Consider the following 26,273-nt stretch of genomic DNA (forward strand, 5'->3'; position numbering starts at 1 on the left):
GTTCAAATGAACTGTGTTTGCTTCAAATTCAGCAAAGAAATGTGGGTTCGTGGGTCCAATTTTCCCAGTATTCCTTTACAGTCACCACTTGTCCTTATTTTGTGTTGGGTACATCAGGTTTGTTTGGATTCACTTTGGCAACCATAGAAACAGCTGGCTTTAACATTCCCTCCACTGTACCCCTAAAACTGTTCTGAAGCGAGCTAAAAATACTGACAGCATGCCTCTGCATAGGAAAAAGGTCCCCAAAACAAAATATATAGTTATATTTTTAAATCCTAAAGCAGCATTTGCATAACAGTATAAATGTACAGTTCAAAGACTAAAAGATAGACACTGGAACTGCTCACAGAACCTAAGACTTCTAGTTCAAAGAATTGGGCCCTGAGTGCTTGATGGAAAAGGCGAGTGCATAACCTAAACCTGAACCCACACTGCAGATTGACAACCTGTGAGAGTGCACAGCTCTCAGGAGTAAACCGAATATGAAGACTGCTGCAGGGCCTCGTAAGGCCGGGTGGGTGTCTGAAGCTGCAAATGTGATCAAAGCTCCATGGAAGATTCAGGATGTCCCGTTTAAATAAGGTTTTTTCAAAAATATATGTCTGAAAACAGAAAATAAATGATGTCCCTTCAGGTCAACAACAAATGTTCTGCAAAACACGGAATTTCCATCTCAAACAAGCACATAAATGTTTGCAAAAGTTGAACTTTTTTGTTCGATCCTTTCAGCTCATCAGGTCATCAAATATAGAAATAAAGTAAAGGAGAACTAATTTTTTCTTTGTTTGTAAAATGGAAACATTGTGGTGAGTGCAGCTCATCAACAGTGGATTAAAAAGAAGCAAGGGGCAAAAAGCTGAGCTTGCATTGAAGTACGTAGTGCACTACAAGAACGACTTATTTAACTTATCACAATCGACATAAGACACAGTGACTTAGGTAAAATTGCAAAACAAATTTGTAATTTTGTTAAATTTCACCTTTAATAAACAAATTAATCTGCCAGCAGAACAAGCTTTTGCAGTGTTGTGACGTGTAGCTGCTGCTACAGAAAGCTTTGAGAGCCTGTGATTCTGACACAACTGCTGATCTAAAGGTGCTTCAATGTTCAGCTCAAGTTCTTATAGTCCAGCAAACCACAACAACGCTGAGCCCTGCTTCCACACACTGGCAAAATAATGAAGCCCAAAGCCGTAATTTCTCTGACCTGGCTGCGGGTCGGTGTAGTCCACGGTGTAACCATCCAGCTGAAGAAGCTCCACAGGCTCCGCCTTTTTCTCTCTGTAGCTGGACATGGCAAAGGTGTACTGACTCACCTGTATGAGGAAAAGAGACAGTAAGTCTGGCTGAGAGGAGAGGTCAATGGGTCAGCTGGTACCCAGCAGTTGGTAGAGTCTCATATCAAAAATGTAATAATTACACAAAGAAGGATTTAAAATAAAAAACAGGGAGAATCTTTCAGATCCCACACAATCAGGACAACTTTTATTACAGAAGCTCCAATAATCAGCAAAAATTAGTATCTGCAAGTATTTACCTAAAAAGAAACTTATTAAGAAACTTATTTCTGCATCTTGCATACCGGTATATAGTTCCCCTTTTTACCATACAATCACAAGGCCTTTGAATGCATCAGCATGCAAGCAGACCTGAACTTTAGATATCAGCATGAACCAACACAAGTTTTAAAATATCAGCTTATGTAGGCAAAATTCAATGCCATCAAGTTGCATCAGTCAGGATGACATATTAGTTTCTGGTAAAAACTGAACATCCACCAGAGGAAAGTCTTCACAAGAGCTGTTGTCTTCTCAGACTGGTCCAAGATAAGAAACCCTGAACTTCATTCAGATTCTGCAGCTTTCAGTTAGCATGTTTATGCTCAAGTTTATGAAGAGACAACAAACTTAAAAATAGAAAATCATGAGGGCGCAGCGGTTAGCGCTCTTGCCTCACAGCAAGAAGGCCCCTGGTTCAAGTCCCGGCTGGGGGACCTGAAACAGAACATCAATAGGGGACCTTTCTGTGTGGAGTTTGCAGGTTCTCCCTGTGCATACGTGGGTCCTCTCAAGTCTCCGGCTTCCTCCAACCGTCCAAAAACATGTCAACTCTCCATAGGTGTGAGTGTGAGAGTGAATGGGTGTGTGTTATGTGGCCCTGCGACAGATTGACCACCTGTCCAGGGTGTCCCCTGCCTTGGCCCTTATAGGATAGGCTCCGGCAGCCCTGTGACCCCGTAAAGGATAAAAATGGAAGATGAATGAATGATTAGAAAATCATTGCAAAAAACATAAGCACCAAAAGCTAAGCCAAGCTAAAACCCAAATCAAAATAGTGTTTTTGGTGTTTTTAACATGCTCTTGCAGCATTTTTCTCAAGATGGAGGATATATAAAAAGAAAATTAGGATTAAAACTGTGTTTTTGAATCAGGAGCAGATGAAAAGTTGCCTTTGGAAAAAGCTTGCAGTTATGTAGCAAACACAAGTGGCAGACACGAGCTCCCTGCTCTGCTCAATTCTGATGCATCCACTTCCATATGAACAAATTGAAGAACGTCTTTATTTTCCTCGTCTGAGCTGGCATCTGGCTCAAAAGAGTGTGTAGGCAGTTTGATGATGGGAAGTAAGGGCGGGCTTACTCCGCGCAAACAGCCACGCCTACAACTCAGATTTGGAAAATAAAGGATAATGGAAAACAACAAGATTTTTTATTTTGCCTAAAAACTTCATAATAATTAAAAGACTGCTGGGAACGCTTTTACAATAGATCAAAAGATGATTGAAGTGAAACTTTAAACAGGAGAGGATGAAAGAGCTAAGAAAAAAAGTCTAAAACTGTGTGTGTGTGTGGGGGGGGGGGGGTTAACAGTGATATAACTGTGACAAATTCAGAGGAAACCGCTTCAAAACAAATAATGCCTAAATCATCTGAGTACATTTGAATTTACCAAAAAAAGTAAAAGACTAATAAATATGTACAATAAAAGCACAAATAAATTTTTAGTGCATAAAAAATTGCTAGAAATTAGATGAATTATGATCTACAGATATATAGGCCAATACTAAAGGGTGAGGGGCACAATTTAAGCTTGATTTGTATTTTGAAATAGGTTTTTTGATGGAAACTTCACTTTTCTATGTCCCTTCTTTAGTGTTAATGCTAAAGACAACCAAATTAATTTCTCTTTAAACTCTACCTATCACTTTCATGCTGGTCAAAGGTTTCTGCTCTCAGTACAATCAGGTATGCACCCACATCTTACAGCTGTGACCCTTCTGATTGGCGCATGGACTCCATGCATGAATCTGTGTGCACGTGTCGTTCACAGGAGAAGTGACGTCGTCTGCTGCTGCTGCTGCTGCTCCTGCCAGTCACACTAGCATTTCGTCAGAGATCACCAGGTCTGGTTAAGTCGCCATGTCTGCTGCTGCAAGTGGCAGCTCTCACTCTTTGAGTGCAGCTGCATGCTTTGTGTATGTGTGTGTGCATGTGTGACAAATGGGATTCCCTGAGACAGCACTGATTAGACCTAAGGCGAAGTAAAAGGATGGCAGAGGTTGGTCCCAATCTCCAGCAGCTCCCAGGCCTCCGGGACAATGCAAAGGCAAACCTGGGTCTAAAGCCCCCTCCCCCATCTCACACCCATGCAGCTAGATTTCTGCAGGGTGGAAGGAAGCAGAGGTGGTGATGAAGAGTCAGTGAAGAAGGGAGTGGCTGAATGGATGCTCAGAGATGGACCTCTGACAAGGCGTTTTGAAAGCACCTACATGTGAGGACAACTCGAGCTTTTTTTATATGAAGCTGTGGTGCACTTAAGAATCTCACATCAGCATGTCACCCAGTTCAGAATGACTGGCTATCCAAACTGGAGCAGTGGGATCAAGCTACTGTTGCTTATCTGATCAAAAAAACTGTCCTTAATACTCACCAAAGTACTGAATTGGTGTCCCACAGGGCGCTAGACTTGACCTTTGGATGTTCTCTGATTGATCATAAAATGTTTCCTCGTTATGCTGATAACACCAAATCCAAAGTTACCATGACGACACTTACAATGTTGGCGAGTCTTGGTGCCATTTTACCATGTAATCCCAAAACTTGAACACTGTATATTTATTTGTTTTTTCATTAAATAGCTAAGGTTTTACAGTCTCCTTTTAATGACATGAATCTGTGAGTTAAAGACCCACTCCAATGAAAATAGTGTTTTTGGTGTCTTTAACTAACATGTTCTTGTAGCACTTTTCTGATGATGGAGGACATATATGAAGAAAATGAAGATTCAAACTGCATTTTATGTCTTTATTCAAAGGAGCATATGAAAAAAATTGCTTTTGAAAAAGTGTAGTTGTTACATACAAACTTCAATCGGCGTGCCACAAGCTCCCTGCTCCACTCCATTCCGATGTTTCCACTTGCAGACAAATAGATCCATGTACGTCTTCATTTTCCTCGTCTGAACTGGCATCTGCCTCTAAACTATGAGGCTGGATAGATCTAATCTTGCTGGCCCTTTTTGTTGTACTACTAATGTTAGCTTGGGGAAGTGAGGGACAGAAAGCCCGCAAGAGAGAGTGTAAACAACGGCCAATGCCAACAGTCCCGCCCACAACTCTGACGAACTACTGCCGCTCTGCACAAAGTATGCTCTAGAAAACATTAGACCTTTTGATTTTGGCATAATCATAATTAAAGGATTACTGGGAACGTTTAGAAAATAGATCGAAAGATGATTGGAGAGGGGCTTTAAGGTTTTTTTTAACAGATTTTACTCCAAGAAACGCACTTAAGTTTACTGTTGAAAATTTTGCATTAGATTTTTTAAACTGCAATCTTAGACTATCTCCTTGCCCTTAAAAATCAAATTTTTCATTAAAATTTGTGATTATATTTGACTATCTTTAATTCCTCATTTGTGACATATGAAACTTCATCTACGTTTTTTTGAAAACCAGAAATACTTCTTAGGTTTTGCAACAACAAAAAAACATCTTGGAAAAAGAAAAAAAAAAAGACTTGTCAAGTTTGTTTTTCTTAGATGATTTCTATTTTAAAAAACAAGATACAGTTTTAAGATTATTTGTTTTTTCAGTTGTCTCCAAAAAGACTTCCATTGTATTTTTCTGACCCCAAGGTTCCTTTTATGAGGAAAATCCAGCACAAGCTGCTGCATGTGCACCTTTGCATCCACTTCATCTGAACATTTTCACACCATCATTATCTTTAAACTTGTGAAGTTAAGTGTTTTCTAAAATCATTTTAGAAGAAAGGTTTTACCATTTCCTCTAAACACTCAAAAGGAGAAACTGGAGAAGTAAAAAGGTTCAAATGGTAGACTGATGTGTGGGGTTTGTTTACGATTATTCTGACCCTAAGGTTTGCTGGATTTTCCTCATAAAAGTTGGCATTTATGATCCTTCTGACGGTTAGACAGAGAGCAAACAGCAGTCATTTCATCTGAAACCAGCAGCATCTCATCACAAACAGAGCGGCTGTACACCCCCCACAACAACAAACACACACACGGGGGTGTGCAATCTATTGACCAGTATTTGTCACTTGCTATAAATGTAGCTGGGAGCGAGTGAGAGGCTCGAGTTGGCGGTGCTGCGGCGTTTCTTGCTGCGAGTGTTAGACCAGCCAGTGTTCACTCCACTTTGTCAATCCCCTGTCAACTTGTAGCTTTGAGACATATCCTCCCTAACACACAAGAGACAGGCACCCACCCACCCACCCCTCACCGACTGCCTCCCAATGCAAAGCCACCAGGAAATGGCCGCTACCACCATCCCCTGCACCCTTCCACCACCACTACTACTTCCTGACAAAAGCCTGCTTGGCCTCTCCATCATCATGACAACCAAGCAGAGACAGCTTGGCTGCATCTTCTTCGTGCACAACAATGTGCTGGGGGGGGGCTCATCTTCATGGAAGGAGGTTTGATCCAGAGGGCATTAGAGTACTGTTCAGTCATAGCCCTCCTCCCCTTTTTTTTTTTTTTATCCCATTTATCTTTGCTTTGGATGCAGCGTGCAGACTGCCTGATCAGCCCCCACCATACATGTACACGTGCACAACAGGATCATGGGGGCAGAGAAAAGGTTATGAGGTCTGTGCAGCACATCTGTGAAACACCTGGGGTACAGAGAAGATTCTTGAACCTGTTAGGTTTCAGACCCTTCTGAGCGTCTCAGTCTCTATATGTTATCAGAATGAATCAGAGATGAGACTGATCTGCTTTGGCAGTTTTTCGGACATTTAAACTCATTACTTTCAATCAGGAATGCCACAACTCTCAGTTTAAAAGTGAACCGTATGTTACACCATGGAACCGGATGATGGAGAATGTGAATTGTTGCATCCCCATTGCATATGTTTACACTGAAGAAAGTCTAGCACATGTTTTGTGATATATTTATTGTGTTGAATATTTTTATTACATTTCAAAAAGCTTAGTGTTTAAGCCAACTGACAGTGTTTTTTAGTTGTTACCTGCTTCTTGGCAAACTAAACAATGCAAATCATATAGCAAAGAAAACCATAACTGTAACCCAAAAATCAAGGTTTGAATCAAATCATGTGGAAAGTGACTCTGTGCATTCCTACTTTCAATTGTTTCAAACATTTTGCCTTAAAAGAGTTCGACTCTTTCAGGAGCTTCCTGGTTTGGCTCAAAATGAGGACTTATGAAGTATGACACTAACACATTTAAAAAGAATGGCACTGGTTTTAAATTTGCAAAGAACATTTCAGCTACATAGATCATTTAGAATTTTAATAATTTAGCAGACAGTTAGCTCCCTTATTTTATTTACGTTTTTCAAAGAAATTCACAATTAAACGATCAGTTTAGGTTTTATTATAGACTCAGTTTACAAAGGTTCCTGTGCAAACAGAGGATTTTCTTATGGAAAAGTTAAATACCAATTTGAAAAACAAAGCGTGTATTTTTATCTTTTATCTTAAAAAAAAATGTAATTACACATTGTAATATCAAAATCTGATCTACAAAGCTGTAATAATGATCTTTTGTAACACTTGCACTTTTTGTTTTGATTGTGCTTTTTTTTATTTCTTGCTGCATTCAAGTAAAATTTTTTAGACGAAGGGCCAAAAATAAGTGACCTCCAACCTTGCATAAAAATGCAGTTTGTTTTTATATCTTGCTATGGTTCCGCAATTTTAGGTGGAAAAACAGCTCAAAAGGAGTAAGAGATTTGTTTGACTAAAATTAGATTTTTTTTAATTGACTGAAATCAAACAGAAATAACCAAAAATTAAATAAGCTAAAACGTGTTAAAACAAAAAAAAAACCATTTAGTCAAACGAATAAAACTAAAATTTAATTAACTGTGAAAACCAATTTAAAAAAAGATTGTTTTCTACCCGGCAACTGGAATATTAACTGTTATTTAATTATTTCATCCATAAGACTTTAGTGAAATATATTTGGGATACTAAAATGTATTTTAGTATGTATTATCAATATTTCAATATGTCAAAGATTGTTTATACCTTTGAGCCTTTTTTTTATTATTAGCAATATTTCTTATCCTTAGATTATTATTTTGGGGACTCTTGTGTGGAGCACATATTGTTTTTAGTCTCGTCAAAAAAAAAAAAAAAAAAAAAAATCAGCTGATCCTGCAGCGGTGACTCAACTCCTGCAGACTGTCTCACAGCTGCATGGGGAGGTTCACTCCTCTGGTAAACTTAGCAATCAATTCTTATCTTTAAAGCTATTCAAATATGAATGTAGATTAAGTTCATGTAAAACCAATTGTTTCATTTTTTCAGAAAACTTTGGACTTTCCTGAGCAAATTTAGTCTCCACTGTTTTACATAAAAGCCTGAAGAGTTAATGTCAAGTTTTTGCAAAAATGATCACCTTTCAGGCCTACATTTAGTTTCAGCTCATTTAGAACTAACAAGAAACTGCACTCATTTTAGCTCCTTTAGTTCTCTGACGGTTGATCATTCTTCAACACTTTCACAGAGAGGCTTAAGCTCTAAACATTCACACATCCAGAATTTCTGCTTTCTAGTTCAGCTTGAAGAGGAGAAGAAGAGCATCGGAACAGGCCGCTGATCTGAGCTGCAGGTGGTGAAAGACTCCGGTTAGACTTTAGAGTAAGGCTGAGAAGTACCACCTCATCTTCAGACGCCTGACCTCTCAGCCCCCAGCGGCTGAGGCCACCGAATCATCAGGAAGCTCAGCAACCATGATCGCAACAAAAAAAAGTTCAAGTTTGCATGTCTGCAGCACCATCTATCTGCATGATTGTTTTAACAATATCTACCTCTGAGTTCCAAGACCCCCCAGGGAGTTAGTAGCAACATATCAAGACACTATTGTTCAAAATGTAACTACATCCTAAAGATAGATGAAAAAAATATATAACTAAACTATATAACTAAAAATATTTTCATGAATCTTAAACAGATTAGCTGATGTTCCCTCTATGAAGACGTCAGAATGATGTGAACTTGAAAATGCAGACTTTAATTTGGTGAGTTAATTTGTTATTAAAATGATGACAATCCATAACCCTGGTGTTTGGAACCAGTCCAAACTTCTACAGAAAGATCATCCAGTAGTTTCTCCTTCACACAATAATCCTACAAAAATAACCCATTATGCATGTCTTTACGTTCTACGCCACATTTGAGGCGTCCTGCCGGAAGCAGGGAAACGAAAAGCTCAAACCTGAACGAGCACGAAGAACCGTCTCTTCCATCTCTTCCATACGTTCTTCCCGATGGCCCAGAGGTACCTAAGAAAGCAAAGAGCAGCAATTTAGCAAAGGAGCATCTTCCAGTCATTCCGCTTCTCTGCTGAGGTCTGAGTGTCTGCTGACCTCTGCTGGCAAATGAGCATCACTGCACCCACACATCACATTCTATAAGTTTTTACATCTGCTTTGAGATTATGTCAAAATGTCTACAGGTGATGCAGCTTCTGAGTGAGTGAGCCTAAAAGGTCAGACTGGAAAAGAGATGTTTTAAAGCAATAAACAAGAAAGGCTTTTAATAATGCAAACAAATGGGGGAGAAAATAAAAATTAACAAAAATGGTTTATTCTGTACAGCAGCCAATGAAGAAAACAGAAAACATGAAGATGAATGTTGAACATTAATCTTTTATTTTTTTAGAAAGATCTGGCACCTTGTGCGGAGAGCTTTTAGAAGGGGGAGTCAGAGGAAGAAGACATTCCCAGACCGCTGGCAGACACTGATTGAAGCAGCTCTTTCAGTCTCATCTATAAAGGTGGGGTGCAGTTGTGCAGTTGAAGGTTCATAGTCAGATGTTTGCCAACATGTCAAGCGCTGCCAGCTGGAATCAGCAGATCCTCCAGTGAAAAATTCTAAATGCTCGGGTTTTCATAAGTGACACCAAACTGACAAACGACATTCATCTTCATGGCTCTCCTCAGAGATCTTCTGCTTCTCCTGCTTCTTAAGCTCCAACATTTCACCCTGATGAACATGACAAAGAATCAACTTTATCTCCAGATTGTGTCGTTTGTCAAATTTCCGTTCACCACACGTTATACATTTCGAGTAAAAACCCACAATTTTTTCTTGATGAAGGTTAGGATTTATTTAAATAGAATTAGCTGCTAAATGTTCTTTGCTGACAGCACAATGTCCAACATTTCACTGGGATTCTCTGCAGCCAGCTTAAGCCGTCTGAACCAAGCAGTTTCTGAAAATATCTAGATTTGTTCGGAAGCTTTGGGCAATATCTAGACAAGAGGCAGAGAAATAAAAACAATTACTCTGCAATCCATATTTGTTTCAACCCATGAGAACCCAGACCCATTTCCCTAAAAGTAAAATTATCTGGAAAATACCACAAACCAAGTGGACCACAGAATACCTTTCTGATAGTTTGTGGTCACACTGATGTCATGATGGGTTCTTAGGGGGTTAAAACTCAAAAACAAAACAAAAAACTGAAAATGTATTAAGTATTTTTAAGTTGTCTTTTTAAAAGTTTATCAATCAAAGATGTATATTAAAAAAAAAAACACTTTTGGCAAAATAATTGTCGAGGCACAAATTTTTCTATCCATTCAACATCAAGAGGGTAAAGTCTCCTCTTCCTCACTCTTCAGCATTGTTTTAGAGGAAATCTGAGTCTGCACACAGAAGCTGTGATTTTAAAGCAACATTCAGGGTGAAGAGCTCAGACGCTTTTCTAACCCCCCCACCGAAGCTCGTTGTCAGCCCACCCTGCTGAGTCCCAGCTTGCCTTTGCCCCCGGCCCCCTCCACAGTGGCTCTGTGCTGTTCTGAATAAGCCTCCTCCACAGGGCGGCACACAGAGCCAGCATGGATCTTGCAGTAGCCCCCCCCACCACCACCACCTCCCCTCAAGCTCCTAAAGGCAGCATATGGAGAAGTGGGAGTGAGAGAGGAGACAGTAACCGAGTGAGGCTGGGATTCAGGAAGAGCTCGCTGTGACGTGATGAGTCAGCAGCTCTGTAGGCTCATGCATGCAGTGCTGCAACACCTTCTCCCACTGACGTGCACGCTACTGTGCGCAGTTACTGTCACCGTAGCTGACTGCACAGACGCAGGCCGGACTTCCTTCTAATAGGTAAACAGGTGTCAGAACACCTAGGAGGAAGGGAAGTTGGTCTGCAGAACCGCTGGGAAAGTTCCTGCAGACACTCTCAGGACATTCCACTGAATCCACATTATAGCACCTAGCCCCTCCCTCTTCCTGAGTAAATCCGGGGTCTCCAACCCGGCTCCTTGATAGCTACAACCCAATGACTGTATAGGAGAACCGGTCCAAGTGAGTATGACGTGACCCAAAGAAAATAGTTTACTCACTGCTTCAACCCAATGAAGTTTATTCAGTCGCCATTGTTTCTTAATATGGGCGCCACTATGTTGGAGTCAGACGTGGTCAGCAAGCAGTTATTGGTCTGAGTCGGTCCGAGTCAACATTTCTATGACAAGAGCATCTGACAAATAATAGCTGTTTATGTCTCTATAGAATGGGATTTTGGCTTGTAGGATCAGGCAGTACCTCCCATTTTAAACGCAAGGGGGGAGGAGTCACTCAGTCCAGTTCTCATATACAGTTCTGAATGTTTCCCAGCTTCTGATTGGCTGACACAACTGATCCAGGAAATCAGCAAAGAATGAAGGCTCTCCAGAAGAGACCACTGGTCTAAATTTAAAGCATGGTTTGACAACAACAGAAATAAAAGAGTCCAGTTTTTGTCCTTTTTTATTTTATTGCTAATTTATTAGCATGTATTATTGTGTGCATACATAAGTTATTCATTCTGGAAGCTGTTGAGAGAGTAGAGCTATATTAGGAGGGGTGGGATTTATTAAACCGGAAAGTTTTATTTGCTGTGATCTTATGTGTCTCACCGTGAGAACTCATTTCTTTTTCTTTTGTGTAGTGATCAATTTTTCCATTTTTAAATCAGGAAAAGCTCAGTTTTTTGTTGAATCCTTATTTCTATGGTTCCTTCTAAAAATCCACAAATGCTGAGATACTAGCTTCAAAGATGCCATCTCAAAACTCTGAACCGAAAGCCTTTTCTTCAGGTCCCTGCAGCTTTCTGAAGGTCCACCACAACTTTTGAGTCAAGCAAAAGGCCTGAACACAGGTCATTCTTCTAAAGGTCTGATTAATGTTGTCCAAGAATCTTGATCATAGTATTAGGTTTAGGGGCTGTCATCTGATGACTGACAGCCCCTAAACCTACTACTATGATGGAATCAACCTGGATAAATGAGAGTCTTCATAGACAAGAATCTTGATGTTTGTTCAGATGCAGTTTGGTGGACCTCAGTCATGCCTCCACGTCTTTTCTCCTTCGTACTTCAATCTTCTCTCTAAAAGTGTGAATCTACTGGACACAAACTGCTGTTAGTCAACATATTAAATTGAATTAGTATTCTCTTTTCTGACAAACTAAAGTCATTCCTATTTTTTTCATGGTTTATTGCTGCACATCAAATCAGAATTAGCCTTCTTTTTTAACATGTTGGCCGCACAACAGCGGAGGAGTTTAAACAGACTTTGTCAGTAAATTTGATGAGAGGCTGCTAGATATGAAACAAACATTTTTATGGAAACCTTCAAATTATGGAGACTCTTATGAGGAGCACATATTGTTTTTAGTCTCGTCAAAAAATCAGCTGATGCTGCAGCGGTGACTCAACTCCTCCTGCAGACCGTCCGCAGCTGCACGAGGAGGTTCACTCCTCTGTCAACCCTTGTGCTATCCTAGGCACTTTAACATTGGGAGTTGGGTCATCTAGACCCACTAGACAGTGGGCTGAACCTTTTTTCTTAAATGATTTGTGATCTTCACTGGTGTCCATGGATTACATGAAATCGTTCCACCTTTATCCACCTTTGTCATGGTAGGGAGAACACGTCAATGTAAGGGTGGGGTCATCTAAGATAGCACAAGGGTTAAAATAGCTTATTTGCTCTAAACTCAATTTTATCTCAGAAAGAAATAAGATCCAAAAAGCTGCTCATTTGTTTATTATTCCCAGATGACAACTCTTGATTTCATGTCCCTATGAAAAAAAAAATGAGGAAAATTTAATAATCATAGCGATTTTGTCTTCAATATGTCCTGATTGATCTAAATAGTTTATCCCAGCCGATAACCACAAGAGGGAGCTAAAACACTATCTTTGGAAAACATCCATTGACACGAAGCTGCTCAAAAGTACCAGACTTGGACAGAAAAACTGTTGACTAACAAGAGAATAATTAGAAAAATGATTTTAAAATAAATAGAAGTGTTTGCTTATAGTTAAACAGAAACAAATCAGATTTGTTGGAAAGAAGGAGATACAAATTCAATAATAAACAAAAAACTAAGTGAAATGACTGATTTGTTTGTGCATTCAGTCTTTACGGGTGAATCCTATCTTGTGCAGAAACTCTATACTGGTTAAAAACCACTGACAGAGTGACCGCATGTCCGTCCCTCCACAACAACCCAGGCAGTCACACTTACCCACAATGCTTCATGTTCTGTGGTTTGTCCATGCGTATGGCAAGTTTGATCTTGAGCTCATCTGGACATCCTTTGGAGACGCTCATCTTATGGAGCTCGCACTGTTTGGCGCTGTTGGGAGTCGGATGAAGGACGACCTGAACACCAGCACACAACAAGGCTGTGAACTACAGTTTTTTTGTTGCAAACCATGTTAAACACACAAATCTGTGACCTACTCTGCCCAGCTCCTTGTCCTCCAGCGCCAGAACCCCTGTGCTCTCTGTGAAAAGTTTCACCTTCACCGCAGGTAACGGCTGGGTGGTGGTGAAGTCGCCCTGGGTGCCCCAACTGCACAGAAATGAGACAGAAAACACTTGACTGTGTGTCTGTCAACTTACAGCGCTTTGTACGAAACCACAACTACACTTTAACTGCAAAAATACATACATGAGCAGTAAATATAATCATTTGACACGTGGAGTTCCTCAAAGCTCTGTTCTGGGTCATCAAAGTGTTTCACTAACAAACACACGCATTCACACACCAAAGGAGGAGCACTACACCACCAGAGGCAACAAAGAGGTTAGCAAGTTGCCAAAGGACACTGACATATGCCTAAGGTTAGTCAGGAATTGAACCCTTTAGTGGAAAAACAACTACCGTCTATCAGAGCCATAGCTGTCCACCACAGTTAAATAAAGCCTGTGGGATTCTTGGATGCAAGTGTCTTTTTATGATTTATAAAGTAATTCAAGTTTAAATGCCAAAGTCCGAATCCAATTAATTTCTTCAGACTTGGTAACAGCAACCCCTGCCAATTTGTCCATATTTCAATACTAACATTTGAACAAGTTGACGAAGGGGCGGTACAGGTTCACAAAGCACGGTTGGTTGTTCCTGATGAACTTCAGGTCCATTTAAATGAATAGATTAGATCCAAAGGAGGACAATGATTTAATTTTTACTACACAGTCATCACCCTTTTAGCCCTTTTAGTGTTTTCAGGTATTTTCACAAATATTACCACATTCTTATGCTCACTGAGCTAAGCCCAAATATTTCATACGGCCACCTCCACCCCTAATTCAGTGCTGCACTTGTCACACCTGAATAGCTAGACTACACCGCAGAGGAAGAACTAATGAATAGCATATGTGCCAGGAAATATCAGCTTTTCTATGTGGCAATCTGATATCCCGTTTTCCAATCGCTACCATTGTGGGATAATTACTGTAATTGAATAAAGGACATCGGATTATCCTGTATACACGTTGCCTGTAAAATCTGTTACCTGGAGAAATCAGATACTGATCGGATGAATAATGGGAGTGAGGCAAAATGCACAAACCCTAGAGAGCCCCTCCATGTCCCACCCCACACCTCCCTAAACAGAGTGGCGGGAACTCACGTGGGTTTGGATGCTTCAGCTTGGTCTGTCTGCAGTTTATGCCCCCCCTCCACCTCCATGGTGCAGTAGACAATCCTGTTTGGAGCCAATGAGCGAAGCCCCTGCACCTCCATGATCACCACCTGGAAGGAGGAGTCGAGTGAGTGATGGGAAAAGCCTGGTTTTTCTAAAGTAAACAACAGCATTACCCTCAACTATGACCTCTGACTATGTTGTTGTTGAACCCAAATAACATTATATGCTATTTGGATGTTATATACGTCATATACTGTATACTATGCACAAACTAGTTCTATTCTCCTCAGCTGGTTTCATTCTTATTTTTCAAGCCGCACTCAGTTTATTCAACTGAATTCTTTTAAATCCCAACCCTCACTCATTTCATCTGGTGTTCCTCAAGGTTCTGTTCTCGGTCCCCTCCTCTTTATTACCTACCTGCTACCCCTTGGTAATATATTCCGTAAATTCAATACTGATTTTCATTGTTTCGCGGATGACACTCAGCTCTATCTGTCCAGTAAACCCAACTCTTCTATTACACCTGCCTCCCTCCCCTCCTGCCTGTCTGAAATAAAAACCTGGTTCACCCTGAACTTCCTCAAACTTAACAGCGATAAAACCGAATTACTCCTCGTAGGTTCCAAATCCACCCTTTCCAAAGTTTCTAATTTTACCCTTTCCATCGATTCCTCACCAGTTTTCCCCTCCCCTCAAGTAAAGAGTCTGGGTGTCATCCTTGATAGTACATTATCATTTCAATCCCACATCAATAGCATTACTCGGTCAGCCTACTTTCATATACGCAATTTTAATCGACTCCGCCCCTCCCTCACCATCCACTCCGCCTCCATAGTCTGGTCACTTCTCGTCTCGACTATTGTAATGCTCTTCTCTTTGGTCTTCCCAACAAAACTCTAAATAAGCTTCAATTGGTCCAGAATTCAGCTGCCAGCATCATCACCAGAACTCCCTCCTTTCATCACATCACTCCCGTTCTCCAGCAGTTGCACTGACTTCCAGTAGCCTTTAGGATTGAGTTCAAGCTCCTTCTCTACACTTTCAAAGCCCTCCATAGCCTGGCTCCCTCCTATCTCTCTAATCTCCTCCATGTTAACACTCCCTCTTGCTCTCTTCGGTCTTCTTCCTCCCTTCAGCTCTCTGTCCCTCCGGCCCGTATGATCACCATGGGGAGCCGTGCCTTTGGTCGCTCTGCTCCCCAACTCTGGAACTCTCTCCCCCCAGACCTCCGTAACACTGACTCCTTTTTGATCTTTAAATCCAGACTAAAAACCTATCTGTTTAAGCTTGCATTTCCAGAACACAATTTCACATTTTCTGTCAGCTGATTTTACTAATGAATCCAATTTATTTATTGTTTTTAACATGTTATGATTTTATTGTGTTTTACCTCTAACTTTGTACGGTGATCTTGGGTGTTTTGAAAGGCGCTTTTAAATAAAATGTATTATTATTATTATTATTATTTTAAACATTAATTGTGATAGTGAACTTTAAAAAAAGGAGTCTGCTTCTGCTGGAGATTTGTGCCACAAGTAGGCCTGCACAATATACCGCAAATTTATCGTTATCGCAATATCCAGCTCTGCAATATGCATATCGCAAAAGACGGCGAATATCGCAATAAATCGCAAACCCAAAATGTGTTAAAACAATCTTCTAGCAGCTTGAAGCATTTAACGAATTAAATAAATCCCTTTATGCTTTGACCAATCAGATGGACGCCTTCCCATTGTTGACCAATCAGATGGAGGCCTATTATGTTAACCCTGGTCCTGAAGAGCCTCAACCCTGCCTGTTTTCCAGCTCTCCTTAACCAGCTTGCTGTTGATTGGCTGACTCAAGTGATTTCACATCCTGATTGACTGAACACACCTGATTTTGGTTATCATTATCGAGCAGTCTAGGGAGAATTGGAAAACAGACAAGGTTGAGGCTCTTGAGGACCAGGGTTAGCCACCCTGACGTTTGTCCCCCATGTCAATGAGGGTCATTTGGAGTATAATTTTTAAACTGTTGCAATGAAATGGGAATGATGTTTTTGTTTATTTTTCTATTTGTTTATTTACCGCAAATTTATCGTTATCGCAATATTGATCACTAATATCGCATATCGCAAGTTTTCCTCATATCGTGCAGCCCTAGCCACAAGTCTAGTTTTATGCCCGTGTACGAACACGGCGAAAAAAAGTCTTTATTGTTATCTGTTTGCCACATCCATAGGCTAATATTTAAATACCCACCCAGTCATTTTGCACTTTTAACAAGAAAATGTGAATCTTCTATAACTATAATGTGCTTGATTTTGATGCATTTCCTTTTTTTTTGCTAGATCCAAGTTGTGAATTTAGTTCTTAAAAATTGAAATTGACTGCAGTAATTTAATTCTGTAATCTTTGTGTGGTCATAACTGTGTTTTTGCATGTAGTTAGGGTGTTTTCAAATAACTAATTTATTGACATTTGATATCAGAATAATGGTTTAAACCAATTATTTTGGGTCAAAAGCTTTAAAACATAATAATCCAAGTTTTTGTGGAGTTTCCTTAAAGCAAAAACAATAAATTACATGTTTACTTAAGACATCAATGAATAAAACAGTGCTACAATTAAATGATAATAGTGGACATCATCTTCATATGTGTGTACCTCCAGAGTGAAAGACAGCACCACGTCAGACTTGGACAGGGTGCTCTCGTCCTCCTGACCCATGTCCATGATGGAGGTGTTGTGGCCCCGTTTTAACTTCTGCAGCTTGAACTCTCCTCCTTTGGACACTGGCATGCTCTCCAGGTTGGCCATAAGCAGGTTGACTGAGGACCTCAGCTCCTCGATGTACATGGCCTCCATCTCTCTGGAAGCAAACCGCGGGAACCGTCCTCCGAGCTTTGTAAAACAAGAGAGCATCAGCAGTTAGCCGACAGTTTTGCCACATCCCCTAAAACTGTGTTCAGTTTCTGCTCACTGAAACTCAAGCTCACTGAAAAAGTAAAAAATGCAAACATTTACTTTGAAGTCCCACTCCAAAATCCACATAAAAAAAGTGTGTTGTTTTCTAGTACATAGTTTCTGCAAAGCAGCAGTAGTTCATTAGGAATTCGCCTCTAAGTTGAGGGCGGGACAGTTGGCACCAAATATGCCCAGCCCACATTCCCATCATCCATTACTGCGTTTTCTGTTTCCCGCTCGCTAATAGCTCCTCACGCCGCCAACCTTACATTACCAGTGCAACAATAATAGCGAACAAATTTGGAGCTATCCGACAGTAAAGTCACACCTCCCTTCTTGAAATGTGTAGAATTGTTTTGGAATTGGAGAGGAGAGGGTGATGGATCTAGAGGTTCTTGAAACATTTATCTCTTCCAACTTTCCATTGTCATTCTGTATCATTTTGAATCAAGAAACTTTGGAAAGCAACTATATTAAATCAAATATCAATTTTAAATAATATCTTAAATCGAACATTAGCCATTTCACCTGAGGACACAAAGTTTTCATATCAAAAGTATAAAGTTTATCACTGATGATGAGCTCCTTTTTTCTTCTTTCTTTTCATAGCACCAAACAAAAGTGGACATGTGTCAGCTGTTCTGCAGGAACCTCAAAGGGCTGAGTCCTGTTCCTCGCTGTTGGATTTATGATTCTCTCCTGAGCGCAGCCCATTTCTTCCCTCATCATCACGTCTTCTTACCCGAGTGATCTGATCTGCCATCTGCAGCCGGCCGTCCAGCTCTCTGCGGATCTGAGCTGCCTGCTCATCTGGATTATCCAGCTGAAAAAGAAAACACACACACACCTGTGTGAGAATCCAATCGAAGCCTTAATAAAAACCCAATTACGCCAAGCCGACATCATTATGCAGAGTGGTCTGCAAGGATCCAGTCTGACCATAAAGTCCTGGTTGGTTGCCGTCAGGTTGATCTCATCTCTGGGCTCTTTGTTGTTCTGGATGCTGAGCTCTGACCTTTTGGACGAAGCTGGATTCTGACCTTTATCTCTGCTGTGTTTCCACCTCAGCTTTCTTTACCACATGTACTTCCCACTTTCATCCCTGTGTGGGTGGTAGATGGGGGGGGGGGGACTTTGGTTGGTCTCCACATTTGATTTCGTTAGAGCCGAGATATACCTTAAGATTTCACCTAATTTGAAGATTTTTTTGAAAGAGGCCTGAAGCTTTTATTTTAGTTTAGTTTCATTTATTACAACATGTAGTAATTGAAAAATTATTCTTCCCTTTGAGCTAAATTTTATTAAATCATATTAAGGTGTTTTTCCAGTTTTATAACACTTGTTTCTTTAAATGTGTATTGAAAATTTGAGTTCAACATAGGTGACTCCATTTGATAAGTCTCTATCATAACATAAAAGCAATAAAGTACAAACTTTTTTTGTTGTTTATGGATGAATGGATTATTTTTCCATTTGAAAAAAAAATCAGTGTGACAGCATCTTGGGTCCCTGTTATTTTATGGCGGGATGTTGAATTACTAAGTAGCAACCCTCAGTTAGTGTTTCCACTATTGAACACCAGGGGGCGGAGTTTGTTTGTGCTTTAACTTTAGCTGCAACGTTTTTACAGATAAAAAAATTCGAAATTAACTGTTATTTGGAATATTCCATTTTTCCAATTTTCCAAATAAGACATCCAGACTCCGATCCCAATTCATTTCTGGTCAAGAAGGAACAGTCGATCTTTGAAACAGAAGTTATTACCATCCGCTAAACACGCCTATTTGAGAAGGCAGGCAGATTTCATCCATCACACTCAGTCACCTGTTCACACACCTTCACACCTTCTTGGATACAAGCTTACAGCTGCCGGAAGGTGGAGCCAGTGACATCAGAGGGAACAGACCACAACACGGGTGACATTGGAGTAACATCTGCTCCATCACCAAACGTCAGGATGAAACTGCTGTTCTCCAGAAGCCCCGCCCTTCATTTGTCTTCATTTTTCCCTTCAGCCTCCTCATCTGCCCTTCCCTCTTCATCCCTCTGTGCTTCCTTTCTTGTTCATTCCCATGTTCTTCCCTCTTCATCCCTCCTTCCATACTCACCCCTGTCTTTCTTTCTTTCCCTCCCTCCTTATCTCTCCATCTCCATCAATTTCAAGGAGCTGCTTTCATCTGGCATGGCCATCCATGCACCCCACCTCCCCAAACCCTGATGTGATTAAAACAGAGAAAACATGCCCCTCCTTCCTGACGAGGGGACAACAGTTGGCATGGCAACTGTGAAGGATGGTGAGGGGGGAGGGAGGTAGCGTCTGTGTACAGTTGTCACAGCAACAGTCGTGATGGTTTGAACTCCTTTTTACCTCAAATTCCGTTTTGTGCACCTCTCCAAGTCTGATTTGGAGCGCACAACATTTTAGCTCTTCTTCATCAACATCATCACGCACAGAGCAGACATGGAGCCTCAGCTGTGAAGAGGACTTGAAACATGTTTTAGGAGGAAGACTGAGCTTCACACAAGAGCGCTCATGCCACTCCCTGAAGGGGGGCATGTCTTTAAATCTAATTTGCTAAGGTTCACCCTCCTCTGCCCAGCAGAGCATCTGTCTGCAGACATTAACCCACAGTAAACTGATGCAGGTCCACCTTCATGTTACACCTATGAAGACCATGGATCTACCAGTCAGACAAAACTTTATTCGCGTTTTATCTTATTATTTAAATTTTTTTTATTACATGTTAACATGTTAAAAGAAACCAACATCGTCCACACCCTTCCATCCAAAGATTACATGAACACTCCCAAATTCATAAAATAATCCAGACCCAAAGCCTTTAATGAAAGGCTCATGTAAAGCAAAACCATCTGCATCGGCAGCATGAACAGACTGCCTGCGTGACTAGAGTCAATGACCTCCTGATGAAGGCTGCTCTGACTAAAGACACTTTAGAGGACAAAGTTTCCTGCTTTGGAAGCTCATTAAGCCAGTCTGGTCCCCTCCAACTCTGTTCAGGAGCCTTTTGTCACACCTCCTTACAGATATACTTGTGGAGAAGAGTTGTGAGTCTGTCTGCAGGAAGTGTGTCAAAATGTGACCAAAAATGTGTGTGTGGTCTGCAGACTGAACACTAAATTGGGGTTTAGACCCAGCTTTGGTCTTCAGTTCTAACAGGCCAGAGAAGTTCTCCACGCAGCAGAGATGACTAACTGCCCCCTCCACATAATGAGTACTTGGGTCAAACAACTCTTTTGACAAGTGTGCATTTGACGGTAATGATGGCTGGAGCGCAGAAAAAGACTGAATTGCAGCCCAACTCTGCTAATATGTGGAGAGGAAAGAACAGACTGGGTGGCGGTTATTTCTGTCAGATGGACTTTTGTCATTAGGACTGCGCCCTTGAAAGCCTCCGAAAGGACTGCAAGCAGAAGATGAGAGCTGAGCGAACGCCAAATCAATGAAATCATGTGCGGAATGACAATCAGCGGTGATTTCAGCCATCCGAGGTTCATTTCACCTAAAACCTGTTCCTAGAGCAGCAGGATGTTACTGGATAAATCGCAGTCGCACCCTGATCAGAACCAGCAGGAGCCTGCAGGAGCATGAAATAAATCCAAGTAACACAATCACAACAACTTGGTGAAAAAGAATGATACAGGAAATGATGTTCTCCTGCTGTGGATAAATGCTATACAGTCCAAAACCCAGACTTCTAAAACTAGACTTCTACCACTGCTTTCCATTGGACCACTCTAAAGAGAGCAAGAACATGGATCAAACAAGACACCTGGCTGCTCCGCTGCTCCAGGTCAAACTTCAGGTCGGGAATGTAGACAGGAGCACACAAAACTCATTGTTTCTTGACTATTTCCAGCTCTCGACAGTTTTTTACAAGCAGCCTCTGTTTCAGTACTACAGAAGAAATGCATTCATGTCAACACTCAAATTGCATCTCCCGATCATTCGCATTTGGAAGAAAAAGCACAAACAGCAGCAACAAAAACAGCCGGAGATTGCCTGTGGGATGTCTTGGTGGGAGTACTCAGGGAGTATGGGATACATCATCTGCAGCAGAGCCATGACATGCTGGAGAGATTATGCATCAGTGCGGGGCAAGGAGAGCTGGAAAAAGAGAGCTCAGGGCTTCCGAAATTCAAACTGTTGCCTTCGTGACTCAAGCGTAGATAAAAGAAAGACAACATTTTCATCCATCTTGAGAATGACCAGCATTTGTTTTCAAACGGAGTGAACAATTCCTTTTAAAAACAAGTCGATTCATGTCATAATCTATGTTTGCCAATACAGTTAATCAATTTTGGTTCACTTAGAACAATCCGATCACTGACCTTAAATTGATTTTTAGCCAAAAATGTAACCAGAGTGACTCAGAGATAAATACCTGGATACTAAACAGAGCAGCTGAAGTTTTCCAGATTCCTTGCTAAATAATCAAGTCTAAATTAAATATGTGTGCAAACAAACAAGCAAACAAGAATTAATGGCAAATCCATTCATGTTTTAGTTTCATAAAGTTCAGCTCACTGTTGTTTTTCCACATCCAAATAACACAAACGGAAAATATGAAAACATTAGAGTCCGCTGTGATGACACTTTGTCATTTTTACATAATAGTTAAATAGACCTACCATGACTCAATCAAAATGGTATTTTCCAAGATCAATCTAATTGAAAAATTCATTTTGAAACTATTTTAAAATGGTATAGGTCGATTCGATGACCAATTTGCCTTAGACGGGATGATCTGGTTGGATTGTAGATATATCAATTCATCGATAGTCAATTAATTGTTGAACCCCTCTTCATGTATAAAAATCCCTGATGATTGTCCCACGTTTGTCCCATAAGAACATAACCTTTCCAGAATATGACCTCATTCCATTCTAACAGTCATCAAACCAAGTTTGAATTGCTGTCTCTCCTTCTGGACTACAACTTCATCAGGAAAAGTTTGGAATATGAGCTTTGTTGTCGGGGGAGTGACCATCTTTGTGAAGGAAACACATCTGTCTGAGTTGGAATTTCAATCTTTTCTAAGTACATGTTGAAATGTGCCGATTTTAACAAATAAGTGTTGTTGTGTTCTTATCACTGTTATTTAAAGCCAACCAGTGGGTTTATGGTCTGTCCCTCCCAGAGTTCACATGTGGAGCTTTGTTCCCAGCATACTGGTGCGTTTAAGGTCATCGCGATTGCATAGTAAAACACAAAAAAGCCTACCTTCAAATCCAACTATCTGCCCGCACTTCATAGGAAAATGTCAAATGTAAAGACTAAGTATGACATACAAGTTTCCAGCAGTCTGACTCAAATCAAGCTACAAATTTTCTGCCCTGATAGGACTCTGGCTCTGTTTTCTGGTCTTTCAGCCTCCATAACTGCTCTGAAGCATTAAAGGAGTGAGCGCAGATGGGGGAGTGGGGGTGGACTCATCTCCACTGACAGCCTGACCTCTGATAAAGCTGCACATGTTGATCTTCTGCAGCTGAAGGATGAACAGACATCATTAGATTTCCGCGTCTTCCATCCATGAAGCAGTTTAACAGTAGATTATCTGCGGAGGTCCGTCTGTCACTCTGCTGCAAAAAGAAACTCCCTTACTTACATCATCTATTCTCAAGCAGGCTTCTGTTTTAATTCAGAATACCATGAAACCCATCAAGCACTGGAATTGAGATGCTCAACTGTCTCTAAAATAAAAACTTTAAACCTATGAAGTGCTTGTTAAAAGATACAACATTCAAAAGGTCCGGAATGGAAACACTAATTCTTTCAGCAGCAGCTGACCACTGAGCTCTAGAAAAACCTTTCATCTCTGCATCAAACCTTTTTTATTTGTTTCAGTGCCTTCCTCAGTGACACTTCAGCGTGTGGTGCCTAGCCACCCTTTTCAGAAGAGATGGTATTATGACGTTTGCTGAACATTTTCTTTCAAAACTCACTCAGTTCTGACAACCTAAATTCAGGTGTATCCTAAAGGGATCCACAAAATATGACACTGTGCAACTGCCCTGATTGGAGAAGACCTCCATCATGGTGCAGACTCATTTGTGTTTGAATGGGGAATATACTGTAAGTAAATGATTTATATAAACATAGATCTGATACAAACCGGTGCTGTGATTGACAAATACCAAGTCAGTAATCATCTGTGACTAATGCAACGAAATACAGGAGCAGCAGTCTGATTAACTGAAACATATTTAATGAGCTCTTTAGGGAATATTTGTAACACAACATGATCCTGCAGAGGTGTTTGGTGCACACTAATGTGCACACACACACATATCTATATATATCTATATCTATATTTATATAGATATATATCTATCTATGTAGATAGATATATATCTATATCTATATATCTATATCTATATATATCTATATATCTATATCTATATAGATATATCTATATCTATATAGATATATCTATATATCTATATAGATATATCTATATATCTATATAGATATATGTTTTGTCGGCTGTCAGTCAAAGGTTGTGATCATGGGCGATGCAGACTGTTACGGCTGTGGCCGTATTTGGTTTTGTTTTGTTCTGTTTGTTCTGTGTTTTGTGTATTATTTCTGTATCAGAGTGGCACTTGTGTTTTCTGTGGATCTTTGTGTGTCTGTTGTCTGATTATTTTCAGGTGTGGTGCATGAAGGTGTGGCCTCCAATTGGTCCAGAGCTGGAGGACGCTGCCTTAAGAGCACCACTTGGACCTCCACACCTTGAGAAGGGAGTTTGGCTGCAACCAGTCTCCATTGCAGCTTAACCCTCTTCTCCATTTTGTTTTTGATTTCACCTCTTGTTAAGTTGTGTGTTGCACTTTAGTGTTGTGTTTTAGTATTTTTTAGTTTTGTCCATGCCCATTCTGTTTAGTCTTTTTGTTTATAATTTTGTTTAAGTGAAGCTGTAGGGTTGAACCGCGATTTTGTTTAGTACATGTTTTCTCCTGCTTTTGTTAGGTTAGAGAGGTTAGTGTTTTGTCTTTGATTTCCCTTTTATTTCTTTTGCAGGTAAGATTACATGTTTCAGTTAGGGGGGGTTTTGTTTGTTATTTTGGCCTGGGTTCACCCTGAACCCTTTTAGCTTCACTTTTAGTTGGTTGTTTATTTGTAAATAAATTTGATATATTTTTATGGAGACATTCGTTTGGTGTATTAATTTAAATTTAGTAGCCGAAAACTTTACTTTTTTTATGGTATGCCGCCTCGGTCCCCTAGACACAGAAGGGGGTGTAACACAGACCGTGAATGACCTCACAGACCTGACACACGTACCTGGCAGGCGTTATACAGAAGCTGGTGCTCAAACTTCTTAATGCCGAGGATCTGCTGGAACATCTCGTACAGCTGGTCCTTGCTCAGGATGAGCTCAGAGGCGGCGCTGGCTGTCAGCCTCTGCTGGAGCTTCCTGGGGTCTTCTTCACCTCGGTAGATGGTGTCAAATTTGGCGATCCACGAGCTCAACACCGTCTCCTTGCTGAGGCCGTCAATCTCGGGCAAACTGCGCACTCGCTTCTCTATGTGCTTCTTGAACACCTCCCGGGAGTCGCTGGCCGAGCAGCCGCCGCTCTGCACCATCCGGCACACGCGGTCGCTCTTCAGGAAGATCTGCACGGACCACAGCGCTTTCAGTTCAAGGAAGAACTACAAATATACTGGTTTGTGTTTGTGAGAGCCAACTGAGGTCAGCACATGAACACAATCAGGATGACAAAGAGACTGGACTGCGAAGAGCTGATCAGATCATCTCCTTACATATCGATAACTGCTTATATTAGGGAGCAACAGATTATATTAACTATGTAATCTCCATAATGAGCAGGAAACTGTTGCTGTGAAAAGGAAAACTCCCTCTAACTGGAGTTGAGGGCAGCGGGCATCCTGCTGTGAGCAGTCGTGGTCAGAAAGTTGTCTTAGATTTAAGTAACAATCTTATTACACATTGGGGAAAAAAGGCTGAGATTAGAAGCTCAAACAAGAAAAAAATCTTGTCGTCCACAAACATAATGATGATGCTCGCTGTAAACAAAAAAAATGTTGGAAAAAGTTCTCGCAAGACGTACTGCTAGTTAAAAATGTAGTTCTCCAAATGTAAAAAGGAAGATCATTTTTTACTAAAATTTTCTTTATTGTTTACATTTTTCAGATCTTACAAGCCGGTATGCAAGGCAGAAGAACAAAAGCATCATGATCAGGTTAATTTTATTTTAAAAAAATTTAATCAAGCGTGTAATGTGGGATTACTTGCTAGATTATACATTGTTTTTTAAGTATAATTTCCAATATTTGACCAATAATTCATCTTTCAAAAATATTTGGCAAAATTATCAAATATAAGTGTTTCTATAAACTAAGAGTGAGGAAATAACAAAAAGTTAACTTTTATGTTTAATGTGGTGCATACGAACAGAAGACATCAGCTACATTTTGCGGATTTTAGTTTACAGTCTTTTACTTCCCCTTTCGGCTTTTCCCATCAGGGGTCGCCACAGCGAAACAACCTCTCTTTTGATGATGAGTCGCATAGTTAACTTGGCTATGTTTTACGCCGGATGCCCTTCCTGACGCAACCCTCTCAATTTATCCGGGCTTGGGACCGGCACAGAGGCAGAGAAGGGAATAGGGAGCAGCCCGGATTCGAATCCCGGTTTCACGGACGGAAGGCGCCGCAAACCAGCAGGAGCTAAACTGGCTCCCGGATTTTAGTATACAGTTTAAATTATAATAATCCTATGGAGGCTGGTAAAAATGACTTCAGTTCACTTTCAATGTGTGACTTTGTTCTGATCCCCCCCATAAAAGACAAAAATATTAAACTTTAACTCCAAGTTTTTTCTTTTCTTATAAAGTTATAAAAACCTCAAGTATGAATT

General features: G+C 40.6%; 1 protein-coding gene across 18 annotated transcripts in view; it reads right to left on the reverse strand.

The window, feature by feature from the left end:
• Positions 1 to 26,273, reverse strand: part of cadps (calcium dependent secretion activator) — a 127,405-nt gene that overhangs the window by 82,077 nt on the left and 19,055 nt on the right. For all 18 annotated transcript variants that reach the window (XM_023955068.1, XM_023955067.1, XM_023955070.1 and 15 more), the window contains exons 3-10: positions 24,676 to 25,008; positions 18,112 to 18,192; positions 17,070 to 17,306; positions 14,404 to 14,525; positions 13,232 to 13,343; positions 13,014 to 13,150; positions 8,712 to 8,778; positions 1,211 to 1,319 (exon numbers count right to left, since the gene is read on the reverse strand). In XM_023955068.1, coding sequence (XP_023810836.1) covers positions 1,211 to 1,319; positions 8,712 to 8,778; positions 13,014 to 13,150; positions 13,232 to 13,343; positions 14,404 to 14,525; positions 17,070 to 17,306; positions 18,112 to 18,192; positions 24,676 to 25,008 — 1,198 coding nt within the window. The remainder of the gene's footprint in view (positions 1 to 1,210; positions 1,320 to 8,711; positions 8,779 to 13,013; positions 13,151 to 13,231; positions 13,344 to 14,403; positions 14,526 to 17,069; positions 17,307 to 18,111; positions 18,193 to 24,675; positions 25,009 to 26,273) is intronic.

The sequence above is a fragment of the Oryzias latipes genome, chromosome 5 (genome assembly GCF_002234675.1).
Source record: "Oryzias latipes chromosome 5, ASM223467v1".
In the NCBI taxonomy this organism is placed as follows: Eukaryota; Metazoa; Chordata; class Actinopteri; order Beloniformes; family Adrianichthyidae; genus Oryzias; species Oryzias latipes.